Source organism: Microtus oregoni, unplaced genomic scaffold (genome assembly GCF_018167655.1).
Source record: "Microtus oregoni isolate MIOR12 unplaced genomic scaffold, Mior012 000005F_ref0000423, whole genome shotgun sequence".
Taxonomy (NCBI): domain Eukaryota; kingdom Metazoa; phylum Chordata; class Mammalia; order Rodentia; family Cricetidae; genus Microtus; species Microtus oregoni.
The window spans coordinates 16,511,231-16,529,073 of NW_024543064.1; the positions used below are offsets into that span (position 1 = coordinate 16,511,231).

General features: G+C 53.1%; 1 protein-coding gene across 5 annotated transcripts in view; it reads left to right on the top strand.

Annotated features, from left to right (window-relative positions):
• The window catches only part of Ephb2 (EPH receptor B2), a 181,571-nt gene that overhangs the window by 146,591 nt on the left and 17,137 nt on the right, over positions 1 to 17,843 (top strand). For 2 of the 5 annotated variants that reach the window (XM_041651220.1, XM_041651221.1), the window contains exons 6-7: positions 9,515 to 9,639; positions 16,838 to 17,003. In XM_041651220.1, coding sequence (XP_041507154.1) covers positions 9,515 to 9,639; positions 16,838 to 17,003 — 291 coding nt within the window. The remainder of the gene's footprint in view (positions 1 to 9,514; positions 9,640 to 16,837; positions 17,004 to 17,843) is intronic. The other 3 variants (XM_041651217.1, XM_041651218.1, XM_041651219.1) reach the window with 2 other exon arrangements.

Sequence of the window (17,843 nt, forward strand, 5' to 3'; positions counted from 1 at the left end):
TGTCAGAACATGTGGCCCTACCGTTCCATGTGTTTTGATAACTATGGGTTTAGGATATCTGCCTGTAGCTTATCTGCATATGCATTTGTGAGCATGTGTGTGTTCAGCCCTGGAGAATAGAAAGGACGTATATTTGACCATAAATGTGGCCCTACTGTCTGTTTTTGTGTCTGAGAAGGAGTATGGCTTCTTACAGAACCTCAGAAGCTACAGCTGTTGGCCAAGATACCCAACAGCAGCCCATGGGGCTCAGTGGTTGAGTCTCTCCATCTTGAGAAAACTCAGCTGGAGCCCAAGCTACAGCAAGGGGAGGGAACAATGTTTTTCACTGGAAGAAGGTAGAAAGGAAGTTTCTAGAGCTCTTCCCGGGCTCTGGGGGCCTCCCCCAGCACCTTCTGGGTACCCAAGGTGGAGGGAAAGCTGTTGCTAAGAGCTTTGGTGCTTAGCTGCAAAGAGTGGTACCTGGGCTGCTGAGAAGGGTCCGTCCTGTCTCAAACTAGACATGATCAGAGAAGGGAGTTCAGGGGAGGGCACAGAGGGGAGAGGCTTCTAGAAGGAGGGCTTGGGGAAACCCTCAGGATTGAAAAACAGAAGGAGGGGCTAGGGAGATGACTCAGGAGGTAAAGTACTGTGTAGGTATAAGAACCCGAGTTGAGTCTCCAGAACCTACATAAAAACTAAGTGCAGTGGTCTAAACTTCTAACCCCAGTGCCGGGGAGGTAGAGACAGGAGGATCCCCAGAGTTCACTGGACAGCAAGTCCCGACTAGTAAGAGACCTGAGTGGACAATTCCTGATGAATGACCCACGGTTAACTTCTGGGCTCACATGAACAGAAGGAGGGCATGGCTTTCCATCCTAGCATTGATATTTGCTTGCTTATGTTCTAGTGTAATGGTCAGCTATTACTGCAGTAGTGCTGTGTAACAAAAACCTCAAAGCTCAGTAGACTAGAGGAACATTTGTGTCCTCCCTCACTGTAGGACCCTGTGAGTCACTGGCTCCTATTGTTGGGTCTGCTGTGTTGAGCAGGCATCATCCACGGTGTAGGCTCTCTCTCCAGTCTCTTCTGTGACTCAGCACCATCCCCAGGCTCATTCCTCTCCAGGTGAAGGGTGGGTGTGTAGCAGGAACCACACTGTATCCCTCAGCAGTCACAGCAAGTCCACGGCCAAGGCCAACATCGAGGGGGTGGGAGGTGTGTTCCGCCTGCAGAGAGTGGGCCCTGCTGTTCTTGGGCAGAGAACCGGAGCCTGAGCCTTCTGTCACACCCACGAAGTCACTTCCTCACTTGGGTCTCAGTTTCCCCCACCAAACTGGGCACTGCCAGTACCAGACAGGAGATTTTTCAGAACTCAGGCTCCTGGTCCGCATCCAGGCCTCCTGAGAGAGAGCCTAGGAGTGGCATCTGATGTTTATCGAGGAACTTGAGTCTTTCTTACTCTCAGATCTGAGAAACTTGAGTCCATCTGAGCCCAGGTCCCTGGGCTTTTCTCCTTTTCCCACTTCTTCTCCCACTTCTGTCCGTTCTAAGCCCTCTGAAAAGCCCTCATCTCAGGCCAGCCAGAAGCTGGGCAGCCACATCAAGCCTTCCCGCGTTACCAGTGAGTAGGCTGAGGCACAGAGGCTGGGAGACGATCTTAATCACTAAGTGGCTCAGCTCTTGATTTGAACCTGGGACCAGTGGACTCTGAGTCCAGCCTGGAACAAATGGTTCCGCCTGCAAGGACTTCTGCTGTGGGTACAAGGTAGAACATAGATACAGAGCCCGTGTCACAGCTTCCTGGGATGAGACCCGGGAGTGCCCCCCAGTGCAGACCACTGCCTTCTCAGGTGAGAGGCTTCCTGCATTAAATAAGCATTCGAGCTGGGCTCTGCAGGCTGGAGAGATGGAATGGATAGAGAGGAAGGTGTCCCTAGGGAGAGAAGTGCAGGAGGTAGTGGACAGAGGGTCCCCTGTTCCTCCTGCCGCAGGGCCTTTGCACATGTGACTCTGGCCTGCCTTCAGACCTGAGCTCATCACACTGATGGTCTTGACTCGGGCATCTCGTCCCAGCCCAGCGTCGGGGTTTCGCATTCCTGCGGCTAAGATTTAGTTTTATGTCTCTGGTCATTATGCATCTGTCTGTCTTCCCCGCCATTACCTCCCACGTGCAGCGGTCTGCTTTTCCTCACATAGACTGTTCCAGCACCCAGAAGGGGATACCCCACAGGGAGCAGTTCAGAAGCATTCAGCTGATTCGGGGAAGTGTGCAAGGGAATGGAAGGGGGAATGGAAGGGGGAGTTGTGCAAGGGGTTGGGGGGGGTTGTGCAAGGGAAAGGGCAACATGAAGAGACAGGTTGAGGGCGGCTGGCGATACTAGAGACTGCAGAGAAACAAGGCAGGGACCTCTGGTCCAGACCAGTGCATTCAGTGGTGGGTTTTGGACAGACCCTAAAATTCAGTTTATAAATATCTAGCTCACTGCCTTAAAAGGAAAAAGCCTTTCGTTTGGGCAAGCACTGGGCTGTGCTCACAGTCCCCTGGCACTCGCCGGGGCCAGAGCTGTCTTCTGACTTCATAAAGCCGTCACGCGCCTCCACCCACACTCTGCCTCTGTGGAGTGCCTTCTGCCCAGTCACAAGTGGCACTCAGGGACTGAGGAGAGGGAGGCTAGACTGGGCTTCCAGGGCTTGCACTAGAAAAAAATGCCAAGTCGCATGCCCAGGCCCACCATCTAGTAATGAAAGACCCCAGGTCTGGGCCCAGCTGTCGGAGCCCTTGGCCTCTGTCACACAGCCATCCTGCCCCTTCACACAAGAACACACAAGGGCAGTGAGACCACAGGACAAGGCAGACAACTTTTTGAGGAGGTGACGTTTATGTGAGCATCCAAATGAGAAGCAGGACAGCTGGGTAGCCGTGGAGGTGGAGGGAGAAACATCTCAGTCACGAGGGCTAGCCAATAAGTTCACGTCTGCTCGCTTTTCCCCTTGGGCCTCCTTCCTTGCTAAGGGGAGGGATTCAGCTACTGTCCCCAGTGCCATCAGGCTGCATGGCACAGGCAGGTAAAACCCAGAGGTCCCCTGCATCAACACGAAGCCCATTACACTTGTTCAGTGCACGTGGGTGCTTGGCCAGACCCTCATCCATGGGTCTCACAGAGCTGAAAGGTCCTTTGGTAGTTTGATGGGTGAGAGCTGTGCCCACAGCCTGGCACAGAGGCACAGCCTGGCACAGCTGGCAGGAGGCAGCAGGATCTGAACAATGTCGTCAGGGCCAGGGCTGGCAGGACAGCTGCAGACATGAGGCGGGTCAATCCTTTGGCTGTCCTCCTGCGTCCAGGTAGGTGACTGCAACTTTCAAGGCCAGAAGCGCTGAACAACTGATCCATCCTGGGCATGCTGGTCACATGGGAGAAAGGACAGCGATCTTTGTGTTTTCTAAGCTGAGGTCTCAGCTGGAAGGAAGACCTCACTTCTCTGGCCTCAGTTCCCCTGCCTGCAGAATGGGCTTTTGCTGAGGGCTAGAAGGATAAGCAGTCGGGTGCTAGTGTGCCAGATCACCCCTGGCTTAGCTGGTTCTAGTTGCACACAGTAGGAGCTCACTGTTTTGAGGCTATGTAGATCTCTGCAGCTCAGCAGGGAAATGTCCCTTGCTGTTGGAGCTGTGGGACCAGCTGAGCTTTTATCTTTATTTTGCACCAAACCCAGGACCTCATAAATGTCCGGTTTGCGCTCTACCACCCAGCTACATACTTTTTCCCTTTTAATTTTGAAGTGGAGTCTCACTAAATTGCCCAGGATGGTCTAAAACTCATTGTGTACCCCCACATAGACCTTGAATTTGAGATAGTCCTCCCCCAGCTTCCTGAGTAGCTAGAATTATAGCCCCTGGACCACCGGGCCCAGCTTCTGACCCTTGTATATTGAGAGTGTGCAGAATTCTGATCTTTCAGTCATGGCTCGATTTCCTTCAGCTATGAGCCACCCTGTGCCACTGAGGCCCCTTCAAGTCCATACCCAGAACCCCTGATAGCTCTCATTCACCCACAGGGTGCCAGTTTTTTCAGCCTCCCAAATTCTTGAGCGTCCCACTAGGAAAACCCCACTCTTTTAAGTTGGGACTCAATGCGGGTAATACAGGAAAATCTCCCAGCTTAAGGGCCTCCTTGCCACATAAGGGACCACATTCCCCAGGATGGGGGTGTAGACATCTTTTGGGGTCTCACCTGCTCATCACAGCAGTTAACCAGGTTCATATTGAAATACCCCACACTACAGGGGCCCCAGCTCATCTCATGCATAGTTCTTGCTACATAGAGGGAAACTGAGGCTCAGAGCGATCTCTGATTGGCTTCTCAGGATCCCACGGGGGTCCTTAGCAGAGCAGGTACCCTACCCAGGTCTGCGTCCATGACACCATGCCACGTGGCTCCCTTGACGAAAGACTTTGAACTCTCCAAAGCCCTTCTCGTCCCGTACTCCTCTGATCCCGGTGCCCTGCTGGGTCTGGGCACACAATGCCCTCTGCTCTGGAACTGATAAGAACTTGTCTTCACCCTCTTTTCTCCCTGGGAGGCGGAGAGGATCAGAGAACTCTGAGCAGGGGGCCTGGGGAAAGGAGAGGAGAGAGAGGGCGAGGGAGACCGCATCCTGCGCTCTGATCCTTTGGAGGTGGGAGGCAGTGCTGACTGAAGGTGCCATCGACAACAGGCTCGCTGCGTGGTGCAGGAGGGATATAGGACAGGCCGAATGACAAAGCCGGCGACAGAAGAGAAGCAACGCGCAGCGAGTTTGCGAGTCTCCGGACAGCCCATGGCAGTCTCGGTCCTGGTGGAGGTGTGCTTGTGTTTGCCTCCACCTGCTCCAGGGCCCTGTGGGTATCGTGAGGGCTTGGCTCCCTGTGTGGCGGTGAGAGCTGTCCGTTAGTCTGCAGTGGCTCCAGCCGCTGTGCGATGCTAAGCCGCTAGCACAACATATCTCAACCTGTGGGTCGCGACCCCTCTGCGGTCGCCTTGGACAGTAGGAAAACATAGATAGGTACATGATGATTCATAACAGTAGCAAAATTAAAGTTACGAAGTAACACGGAATTTCATGGTTGGGGGTCACCACAGCATGAGGAACTGTATTAAAGGGTCTCAGCGATAGGAAGGTTGAGAACCACTGCCCTAGCACGTTATCCTGGGTACAAACTCCTGGCAGACACAGGGAACTGAGACAGCATCCAGATAGACACACAGGGGCCTTTTCAAGTCATGTTTGCCTATGTCCCATTGGCCAAAGGAAGTCACATAGCCAGTGAAATGAACCCTGAAAAGTGACCGACAGAGGGGTATAGTTCTAGAGGGACAGTCGATACAGCCACCCCATGGTGGCTTAGCCAGAATGGAGGTGTTCTTTCTCTGATGTGTAACGAATATTGGAAAATAGGAAATGTGGAGTCATCGGGGGCCCAGGCTCCTCAACACATCTTATCCCTGTGGGCCACACTGGCTGCAGCCTCTCCAGCTGTCACACACATGTCCCAGACACGAGGATAATGTGAGTTAGGAGGAGACTGTTTTCCTTGTTAAGTGACTTCCTTCGGGTTTTGTGTAAGAGTTCAGCTTATGCCGGGCGTTGGTGGCGCACGCCTTTAATCCCAGCACTCGGGAGGCAGAGGCAGGCGGATCTCTGTGAGTTCGAGACCAGCCTGGTCTACAGAGCTAGTTCCAGGACAGGCTCCAAAGCCACAGAGAAACCCTGTCTCGAAAAACCAAAAAAAAAAAAAAAAAAAAAAAAAAAAAAGAGTTCAGCTTATATCCACTGGCAAGCACACATGGTCACGCGGACTAGGAGAGAGGTTGGGTAGTCTTTTAATTGGGCACAGTGCGCTTAGCTAAGAACTCGAATTTTGCTCATGTCAGAGAGATTGACTATTGGGGAAGGCAGCAGGAAGTGTCGAAGGAAAGGAGAGAAGAAGGGTGGAGAGAGTGATAGCTTGCCTGCAGTCAGCCTCCTCCCTCCCTTCCTCCCTCCCTCCCTCCCTCCCTCCCTCCCTCCCTCCCTCGCTGACTCCTACCAATAAATACCCTTGAAGCACCTACTCTGAGCCACACGCTGTTCCAGGCACTGGTGGCAGAGGACTGAATGTGTGTCAGACGGAGAAGAGAGACAGTCAGGCATGGTGTCTCTGAACCATGACATCTGGGTGGAGACCTGAATGAAGATGAGGGCCACTGACCTCGGGAGGACAGAAGGGAAGAGGTTTCCAGGCAAAAAGGCAGGAGCCAAGACCCAGAAGGGAAGGAGCTCAGTATATTTGAGAACATGAAGAGACAGAATGGATGGTACTGAAAGAGGGGATTGAGGAAGAGGAGGTTCCAGGCAGGGCCTCCATGGCAGGGTGGGACATCTGTGGGGCCATTCATGGGAACAAGGGCAGCAGATGGTTCTGAGAGGAACTATAAGCCTACCTGGGTCTGGGGTGGGGCCTCGGACCGCCAGTGTGTGTCCACCTCTCCCCGTGGTGCCTTAGCTCACTGATTCTTCTCACCTGGTCATGGATTCCTTCACTCTCAGCGCTCTGGGATCCTGAGTCACAGGAAGTGAGGTGTGACGTGACCAGTCAGCATCCCTGCCTCCTGTTTCTATGACCTATGACTATAAAGCTGGGCCTCCACTTAGTCTGTGGGGACCACCTTGTAGGATCTCCTCATCTGCCCTCAGAAATCCCTCATCAGCCCCACCATGCCTTAGGGAAGAAACATAACTCACAGAGAGAATTCAGCTGGCCTAAGCCCCTGCCAGCGATGGCTTTCCCCACTCTTCCCAGGTCTTGCTAGAGGCCAGCAGGCCCCCTGACCACCTGCTGCAGGAGAGCTGGCTGACCGACTTCCCCCACCCCCTCAGGCCACGGGCCTCTTCTGTGTTCTGCCCCCTGGGGCTCCATCTCCTGGCAAGGGTCACAGGGCACCGCTGACCCCATAGCCTGCTGGCATGCCCGGCTGATAATTGAAAATACCAGAATTCCCTGATGTCCAACTTCCAGGGTAACCCGACCCAGGGTGGGCGCGGCAGCAGGAGGGGCCCCGGACAGCTTCCAGCCTGTCCCTTTTCTCACTTCTAATCCTTGGATTCCGAGAGAGAGGCCAGCCCCCTGGCCTGCCTTGATCATCTTCCCGGCAGATGCCGCCTCCTCTCCATGCCTGGGTCACGGGGCTTAGGGGCTCAGAGCCCAGGATCTGCCTGAAACCCAAGACTGCTGCGACCCAGACCCCTCAAGCCTGTGGTACCCGCCATGCCTGGAGGGGGGCAGATTGGCTTCGAGTCTACAGTCTGGAGCATAAGGTGTCCTCACAAGCCCTCGCAGGCTTCCCTCGTCTGCCTGTCTTACTGGAGGGAGGAATCTGGGGTCCATTGCTTGCTATGCGTGTCCTTGGGCATGTTTCTTCACCCGCCCCCCACCTCCCGACTTCATTTCCTCCTCTGATGAGTGGGTATAATAATGCCCAACTCACAGATGACATGTGTACTAACTGAGTTAGCGGATGAAAAATGACCGTGTGGGTGTGGGTAACCAGGACCTCGTCTGGGTGGGCATCCTGGGCTCACAGGGTCCCCAAGAAAGTGAGCTGGGTGGGCAGAGGAGCAGGCAATCACACCCCAGGGCCTTCAGGACAAGGCCAGACTCCGAAGGCCGGGCCCACGTGCTTCAGCGACATGGTTCCCACCCCTCTAGAGAGGACACTCTGTAACTTGCAGCTAAAGGGACTGTGGAGAGAGTGTGGCCTGGGCGTGGTCTGTGAAAGGTGACCTGATGACCGGACCACGTGTCCCTCCAGGGCTCAGCTGCTAGGAACCCGCCTCCTGCTGTGTGACCTTGGGCAGACCACTTCTCCTCTCTGAGCAAGCTCTGTTTCCCAGCAAAGTCAGCTTCACCTGGCAGCGGCTTAGGAGTCTGGGTTCGAAGGTTTGCAAGGTCAACATCCGGTGGTGGGTAGGCAGTGTGAGGCGTAGCCAGGACCCCCGTTACACTGGCACAAGCTAGAAAGAGGGGTAAGCAACAGGACCCATTCTACCCACTCAGCCTTGCAGTCAGGAGTAAACTGGACGTTCCAGAAGCAACATCCGGGGGCCCTGGCTCCAGTCTGGATTCTCTGGTTCCTTTTTACAGAACTTCGTGTGGTGCTGGCCTAGGGGACAGGGGCAGGGGAGCTCACCGGGCAGAAAGAAGCACATTTTCTCCCATGAGTCTGTGTGGCTCTGACTGGCCGGGTGGAGAGGCTTCCCTCTGGAAGGATCCTAGCATTCCCAGTTCTTCTTACCTGCTCAGCCTTCACACACGCCTCCCCTCCATATTTACAGTGACCCTACTGCATACGACAGGGGTGTGGAAGCTGAGGCTCCTAGAGGTGAAAGACCCTGCCCAGGCCACAGATCAGCGAGTGGTCAGGGAGTGAGCAGAACAGGAGTCCGTACTCGGGACTCAGTCACACTGGCCTCTTGGCTGAGGGGTCTGGGGAAACAGGCAGAGTGCTGGAGCAGCCTGGCCAGAGGACAGAGGACAGTCTGGGGGAGACGAGGCAGAATGGAAATAGTTAAGTCAGCTCCAAAGTCAGAGGCCCCTGAGCTCCCAAAGGACTAAGCCCGGCTGATGCCCAGTACAGCCAAAGCCCCGGGAAGCAAAATAGAACCTGGGAGAAGTGTTAGCATCAGTGGTCAAAAATCTCTTTGTTGGCCTGGATGGGAAATCTGCCCATCACAGCGCCAGGAAAGAGGTTAGGAGACATTTCCTCTGCCCTGTGAGACCTCAGTCCCCTGTGGGACCACAAACCCAGGCCAGAGAGGCACTTTGGAACCCAGGCGTGGATGGGCCCCCTCTAGTAAGAGCAGGGCTCTGAAGATCTCCTGCTCTGGTCCCTACTACTATGTACCCCCTTCCACAGGGTCACTGTGACACACTGCAGGTGCAGCGTGCCCTGGTGGAAGGGGCAAGAACCAAGCTAGAGTGCTGAGAAGGAAAGGATCAGAGAATGGCATTGACGTGGGCTCGGCGCCTGGCTTTCTTGACGTCTTCGTTTCCATGCATACAAAACAAAGAAACGGGACTAAATAATTTGTGGCAGCACTTCCAGCACTGAGCACAGCCCACTCCACAACCCCCTCTCTACCCCCTTGCTGAGAACACACAGATTGCTGGTGGGCTGGGGTTCGTAGATTGACTATTTGATGGACTTGGTTGAGGGTAAGGTTCTTGTGGCAGACCCCTGACTGGCTCAACATGTATGACACATTGGTAGGTAGTGTGTTTCCTGTACCGCCTCTAGTTCTGGCACGCTGTCATCGCCCTGAGAGAAACCCCAGCTCCTACCACAGTCCAGCACCCCCTATTGGTCCTTTCTCTGGTCCCTGACCCCCACCACCCTGCTTTCTGCCCCCCACCCCCCTTCTCACTGGTCTCACAGTTCCCTATCTACCCAGGCCCTTCTCCGGTAAGCCACACTTCCTCGTGCCTATTTTGACCCCTGACCTCTGACCTCTCTTACAGCACCGTCGGCCGTGTCCATCATGCATCAGGTGAGCCGCACCGTGGACAGCATCACCCTGTCGTGGTCCCAGCCAGACCAGCCCAACGGTGTGATCCTGGATTATGAACTACAATATTACGAGAAGGTATCCGTGTCCCCACCTGCCCCGACTCCCCAAGAGTTCCTCTCCCAATGTCAGCCTAGAGGTCCAGCTCCCGCCAGCCTCGGGATCAGGCTGCCTGGCTCTTTATTGCCTCTACTGCCCCTGCTGTGAAGTCTTGGGCAGGTGCCTTGACCTCTCTGAGTCTCACTGTTCTGGTCCAGGGGACCAGCAAACTATCTGAATGACATGCCACACTGGATCCTTTTGCTATCAAGACCTCTTTGGACTTGACTTCAGAGATCCTGAGGTTGTGATAAACTGTTGTTAAAACAAAACAAAACAAAAAAACAATAACAAAAAAACTGTACTTAGTGATAATAACTGGTCTTCACCTACTAAAAGCGCCTGTGTAGGAGTGTACCCCTAGGGACTACAGGGGCTTCTGGAAAAGATGGACTCCCGTTCAAACTAAGATATCAGTGATAAATAGGAGGTCCACAGTTGAGGGTGCACCCACAGTGAGCCGACAGCAGACAAGAGGGTTCTTCCTAAAGGCTGAGAGAAGAAAGCTACTCTGGGTCTGCTGTGGTGCTGTCTGCACCTAGGCACCTTGGGCTGGCTGCATGGGGAGATCTCTCCCTGATCCTTTAGAACAGACCTTGCTCCTGTTTCAGGGACCTGTGGCTGGAAGCCACGCATGCACGGAAGACTAATCAGCCAGAACCCATTCAAATCTCAGGCAGGTGTCCTTTCTCCTCTGAGCTTCCATTTCCACATGGATGGGTCGGAGAGAAGTCTGGCACTCCACAGAGACCATGAGGAGAAAGAGAGGAGGCAGGAACCAGCGCCAGGCACATCCCTGGCCTCCCTGCTCCCCTGCTCTGCCTCCTACAGGGTGGCCTAATACTTCAGGGCAGTACCACATGGGACCAGAGAGTGTGGGGGCCACACACTACAGGGCTCAAAGAGTGGACATAACGGTTGGCCTCCCATACAGATAAACACCAGAGGCCCCGTGCCTGCTCCTTTGACTGGTAACCTCTCTTCCTTGTATGCGGAGAGACCACAAGGACCCCAGGGAAAGGAGACATAGGAGACGTAGACTTCTGTTCAGACACAGGTGTCAGTGACTGATAGGAAGTCCTTCGTTGAGGGTGAGCCTACAGGGAGCAAGAAGTGGATGGGGAGTTGTACCATCAAGGCTCAGAGAAGACAGCTGGAGACAGTGACAGTTGAGTCCACTGGAGCCCACTTTCTGAGACCTCACCTAGCCCTAGCACCCCATCAGCTTCTGGAGTAACTGATATCTTCTGTCACACACTAGCCTGGCCTCTCATTCAAGTGCTCCTAGTCACTGACTTCTTTGTATGTCCAGGAGGTCAGGGCCTCCTCTCTGTGGCCATCACCTTCTCCCCAGAGCCCTGAACCAGAAGCCGAGAGACAGATAGATGGGTTGGTGAAGTATGAACCCATCGTCATCATGCCCAGTCACTGCAACCAGCTGTCTCCCCCAGAGAGACCTGCACACCCGATTCCCACCTCTCCCCTACACCCCAGCTTCTGACCTCTCCGTCACATCCTTCCCCCTCTGGTCTCTCATATCTGCCTGTCAACATCTTTGGAGGTACCACAGAAGCACCACCATCGCTACCATCAGCAACCATCTTCCCACAGTCTTTGCCTCTTCTCTGGAAAGCCCGCATGCTGGCAGCAAGGGCCCTGGTCTCCCGAGGGTGTGGATGATGAATGAGAGCATTGTGTGGATGAAGCAGAGAGTGAGGGATGGAATCTGAATGAAACAAGAACCAGAGGCAGGCTGGCTGCTTGGGCCAGTCACTTCCTGCCCCTCGCCATCCTGACCAGCCCCAGTTCATCCTCTGGTGTCTCAGCACAAACGTCTTGACCTTCTCCAGGAAGCCTTCGCCAGGGCCAACATTTCACCTTCTCTTCGCCCCCTACTGATAGCACTGAGCACCTAGTGAACTCAGCGAGGGTGAGACTTTAGCTGTGCTGCATCCCACCGCCTAGCACACAGTAGGTGCTCCGTGGGTGTCAGTAAGTCCTCCGTGGGTGCCTGTTGGATATGTTGGGGAAGGGGCCACTGATGGCCCTGAGTGTCTCTACTGAGTAAAGCAGTCCTGCATCTCACTGAGTCCTGAAGTACTTTGAAGGGGCTGCCAGCCTGGGGAACTGGGCCAGGAAGCTTGGCCTTGCAAGGACCAGTGTCTCTGCTCCCTCCAGCAGGGCAACTTAGCAACTAAATTTTTTTTTTAAAGAAAAGAAAGAAAAAGGGGGGGGGGGGAAGCTAATTAAGAAGCTTTGTGATTAAATGAAACTGAAAGTATTTTTCCCCAAAGATCAGAGCGGAAATGAGGAATCCCAGTGCAGTCCCGACTGCGACCCATTTGCTATCGCAACAGGCACGCCTGGGAGCCTGGCAGCGGTGTGAGATGGGGTACTACTGCTCTACTTTCTTGGGGGCTGGATGGCTCCACAGCCGCCAAGTGGCCACCTACCCACTTCTCATAGTCCTCGCTGTGTGCAGGGTACACCAAACCATCACCACAGTCATCCTCAGGCCCTAAAGGAAGGAGAAACCGAGGCACAGAGACACGATGGCCTGTCAACACTCCATGCTGAGTGGCAGAGAAAGGATTTGGCTTCCATCTCTCTTTCCCAGTCTCCCTGGTGCTCCCAGTTTTCTCCCAAGGTCATTTCTGAGGTGACCAGCGACATGCAGATAGGCCCAGGTCCCTTTCTGTTAGCCTCTCTTCTCAGAGCCTGGGGTGTATGTGCCACCAAAGGCCAGCCACTGGGCCATTTGACTTCCACCGTCACCAACTGATTCTGGCTGCAGAGGACTTCGCCGTCTGGGAAAGAACAAAGGCTGAGACACTAATATTCACGTGCGGTGTCCGCCTCAGAAGGGCCGGCAAAGGTCTCGGGGGTGAGAGGTCTCTGAGAGTGGCTCACAGTCTTGGCATGAGTGAGGGAGGCCTGTATCCTGGACATTTGAACTGAGGCTTGAAAGCTGAGAGAATCTCACAGAGGGATGCGTGATGAAGGCAGTTATTCAGACAGCGGGCGCAGCAGGCTCAAAGGCCCTGGGGCAGAGCCGAGCAGCTGCTTTAGGAGAACAGAGAAATGATCTCAGATCTCAACAAGAACAACAGGGCTCGAGAGAGGGCACGCCACAGGGGAGCATTTGGAAAGGGAGGCTGGCTGGGGCGTGTCCAGCCTTCCAGGCCTGGTGAGTCTGGATTTGATTTAGGGTGTGATAGAAGATTCTGGAATGCTGGGATCTGACTCCGGTTGTGTTAAAGATCTATCCATCCACTGTGTGGAGAATAGAATAGCCTGGGGGAGGGGGGCTCAGAGACGTTTGAGACACCAAGTGAGAAACAGTGACTGCTTGAGTTGGGAGAAGGCTGGCAGCAGAGTCGGTGAGAGATGGCAGGTTTAGACATTTGAATCAATGCCCAGGTCCCCAGGGACATGACAGGATGGCCCTGGGGATAGTGCTGGTTCCAGGGGCAGGGGATTTGCAGTTGTAGGTGTGGCACTTGCCAAGGAGGCTTAGGATACCCTGAAGTATGTGCCAGGGTCAGTAGAAGCAGAGGGTGCAGCCTGGAATCATTCAGGACCCAAGGGGAGGCAGGAGTAACTCATGGTGGTATCAGGGCAGCAAGGTCAGCTTCTTCTCTGATGTCCAGCCTTCTAGCGTCACCTGGGAAGGGCGGCCAGGTTGCAATAGTGAGATGGATATTTGGCAAGCTGTGGCATCTAGGGTCTGCCCTGTGCCCACAGTCTGTTCCTTTCTGGAAGGCTCCAGAACTTTGTAGAACAAACACTGGGCCTCCCCCCACCAGAGGGCCACCCCTACCTTCCCCACTCCTCTGTCTCCAGAAAGGCCCTTTAGGAATGACAGTAACTCTCAGGTCTCTTTAGCTTGGCATTTCCCCTGGTCCGCTGGGACCTGCTGCCTTCCCATTGCCTGAGGCTGCTGGGTAAATGGGCAGCAGGCTCACTGCAGACCACGCCTTTCCATCCGTCCAGTGTCCCTGGGGAGGTGGCCTCCTTTAGCAGCTTCCCAGAGCCCATGAGTTCATGCTCTCCACAGCTGGGAGCAGAATCACTAGACGATGCAGGGGCCCTGACATCTGTGTCAATGTCAATCAGCAGAAATGTCCAGTCAGTAGCTGAGAGAGGCGAGCACTCCAGACAGTGAACAAGGACGGAGGACAGGATGAACTGTCCAGCTGGGTTTGGTGAAATGGAACAGGATCTGTCCAGGGGAGTCTGAGCATCACTCATCTCAGCCTTCCTTTACCTGTTTTGTGAACGTCAGCAAGGATATGCTCGCTAAGGGCAGCGTTGACGACAGTGGCCTTGAGAGCTGACATTTACAGAGTTACTGTGCATAGTGACCGTATCTGTGTGCTAAAAGCTCTAGTCGTATTCCGTGGGATCTCCACAGTCACAAGAAGGTTAACCCACTGCTGTTACCTTCCTTCACAAATGAGAAGGCCAAGGCTGCAGAAAAGCAGCCACGGTGGCGGCGCATGCCTGTAATCCCAACACTCTGGCGGTAGAGGCAGAGGGATCAGGAGTTCGAGGTCACATTCTCAGATGTGTAGTGAGCCCAGCCTGGGCTGTGTGAGTCTGGCTCAACAAATGGAAAGGGAGGGAGGAAAGAAGCAAGCAGGCTGGCTGGCTGGGGTCTGGTTCTATCTAGTGGCCCTGGTAGGCTTTCCTGCATTTCTCCCATCACCCGGTAATACCCAGCCAATGGTGCTGCAGAGACAAGGCTAGACCAGTCCATGAGCCATGTGCTTCCTGATCTATTCTATAGGCTTGGTATGTATTGCTCCATTTTCTGGATTGGTACACCAAGCCTCAGGGAAGCAAAGGGTTCATCCTGAGGAGTCACTGTAACTAAACAGAGGAGAAACTTGGTATTTAAAACAGCATCTGGTACCATCTCAATCCTGTGCCTGGCTTTAGGGATGCAGTCTTACTGCCTGCCCCCTGGGGGAACCTATGACACCAAGATTACATCTCTTGTCCTCCTATTGTCAGGAATTCAAACCCCAAGCGTCCCTAAAGTGGCGCCCACCCAGAATGTGAACTCCAACCTTTGTGCTGGAGCAGATAACATGTTGCACAGCGGCACCTACTGGTCGGTTGTGGAATTGTGTCCTAGGTTGGCTGTGCATAGCCATAAGGAGCGCCTACTTTGTACTGAGAGGGGAATCTAGAGATAAACTGTGTGGCCCTTGCCTTCGGGAAACCCACATGCTCAGAGAAGATAGGCACATGCATCAGAACAATAGAAGAGGTTTTTTGCACCCACTACTTCCTTCTGGGACATCCAAAAGGTCCCCATCAGAGTTAGCATTTGTGCTGAGCCTTGAATGCTGAGCTGGGAGCAACTGGATGGAGGAAGAAAGAACACTTGAGACTGGGGAATCTGATCAAAAGCCTAGTGTCCAAGGAAGTGGGGGGGGGTCACCTGATAAAACCCAGTAGGGGGTGTACGTCTTGGTGGTAGAACATTCTCTTAGCCTGTCTGAGGCTCTGGGCCCCATCCACAGAAATAAATAAAAATATGGGGTTCAAGATTAAATTTGAATGAAGGAAATTTTAATGTAGCCCCCCCCCCCAAATAGAGCATAGGGTATAGTTATATTACAACACGGGGGCTGGAGAGACTGTTCATTTGGTAAAGTGCTTGCCATGCAAGCTTGTGGACCTGAGTTCAGTTCCCAGCATCTGTGTTAAAACAAACAATCAAAAACAAAAACAGGCACTATTATATGGGACACATACATGATCCACCTGTGTGGCCGGGTGTCTTTGTCTTAGATCAAGATCCAGAATTGCCTTTCAGCTTCCCCTTCTTTGAGAGGCTGAGTCCCCATGCATCTGTTCTAGTTGGAGCTCTGAGGCTGGGGATTACCCCTCAGCCTCCTATGGGACCCTAGCACCCAGCCAAGCCCCCATATAAGGAAAGTGCTTGGGGAAGGTGTGTCAGGCAGCTGGCAGATGTGTAAGTAAGTGTGCACCACTTGAGTCTAGCCCTGCCACATCTGCAATCCCACCGCCCAGCTGGATCTATGTCCTGTTCTCAGGTTGCCTGGGGCAACACCCAGGAAGTCAGAATGGTGGTACTCAAAGTCCTGGGCACTACCAGTGTCTCCATGTGGAACCCCGTTTGGAGCCCCACAGCAGCCACTAGCCAGTACGTGTGAACTTGAATGTCACTGTCCCTCTCCAAGCCTTGGTTCTTACCTCCCCCTAGGGTGCTAAGACCAAGCAGGGGATCTTCTGGAAACCCATCAAGGCACAGGATGGAGGGCTATGGGGTGAGAATCAGCTGCTATAGTGCCTGCCTGAAATACAAAGAACCCACAGAAAACCAGGCATGGTGGCACACCCCCATAAACCCAGCATTTGGGAGGTTGAAGTAGGAAGATCAAAGTCAGTTATCCTCTACTACATATCAAGCTCAAAGCTAGCCTGGGCTACATGAGGCCCTGTCACAAAACAAACAAGAAGGCCCAGGGCAGAGTCAGATGCAGAAGTGATGAATGGGTCTCCCCACTGCAGTTTTCAAGAACTTAGTCTAGTCTTTAGAGTTTGTGCATAGTGGCCACTCAGCCTATGTGTATTAGTCAGCTCTTGCTGGGATAATGCTACAAAACAAGCAGTCCCACAAACACCATGGCATACAGTAAGAGGTGGCTACTTTTCTTCCTCATAGCTTTGCATCTGTGAGTTAAATGGCCCTCGTTGGGTCAGGGTCTTCACACACCTTTTGTTCTGGAACCAGCTACAATTCTCTGGTTCTGGAACCTGGTTCAAGCCCCTCTTCTGGCAGATGGTGGAATCATGGAAGCCGAGCCAGACCATCAGACACATGCAAAGTCTGCACCATGCTCATTCCATGCCTACTAGAGTGTTCACATGGCCAAAGCAGGTCACCTGTCCAGATCCAAGACAGAAAGATCATACGACTGCTTCCATGAGAAGCATTCTTTCTTAACTCATTTATTTTAGTTTTTAATAGTTTTTTTGAGCTATATATGTTTCTCTGCTCCCCATGGGAAGCATTCTTGAGTTACTCAGCACAGGCATGATGGGTAAACCTACCACCGGAGAGGGCCTGCCCCAAGGAGCAGCAGAAGACGGTAGGCTCCTTGCGCTCCTGCTCTCTTTAACCGTCTTTTCTGTTCCCCAGCAGGAGCTCAGTGAGTACAACGCCACAGCCATAAAAAGCCCCACCAACACAGTCACCGTGCAGGGCCTCAAAGCCGGCGCCATCTATGTCTTCCAGGTGCGGGCACGCACCGTTGCAGGCTATGGGCGCTACAGCGGCAAGATGTACTTCCAAACCATGACAGAAGGTGAGTCGAGAGCACCAAGCACCAGCCCCCCAATCAGTGAACAAAGGCACAAATGTGAGACTCCATTCCTAGGAAGCCTGTGCCAACCAGAAAGCAGCCACTCCCTCACTCCCAAATGTGAACCTCTCTACATGGCACAAACTGCATGGCTAGCCTTAGAGCCTGCAGTTCTGTGGCCCACAAAGGTCCCTACTTCTCTATTACCACAAATGAGCAAGACTCTTTCATCTTCTGGGACATTTAAGAGGTCAGACCTACTTTGCAAACCCATGCTAATTAAATTCTTTTCTTTCCCTGCTCTGGATTTTTATCTACAAAACAAAAGAGCATTGTGCTTTTTGAGATAGTAAACTTCGTGCCCATTTCCAGTTCCAGCAAGTTGCAATGAGACTGAGAATTCCAAAACCCCATCTAAGCTCAACAGAAAGAAGTGCTGGGATCAATTAGTAATGTCTGCCCTGGACAAAGGAATGGGTCTATGTGCTATGTTTGTTTTCCAGTCTTGGAATATATGATTTCTGAATACCTTTTCTGCTTTAATAATCTTGAGGAATAGTAGATTATAAAGGGGTAGACTTCTGAAGCAAGACAGATTGGAGCCCACTTCTGGCTTGTCCCTAACTGTGTAGCTGAAAACAAGTCCCCTAATCTCTCCTGGCCCTGTCCTTTCTTCCATAAGAGATGATAACTGTTACCATCATCATCAAGAACATCAAACATATATAAGTCTCGGGGACCTAGCTCAGAATTGGTTTGAGGACACAGATATTAAGAATAGTATTCTTTCCATGGGCCTGTCACCAGCCAACCAAGTTCTAGGACACATTCTTATGGTTAGAT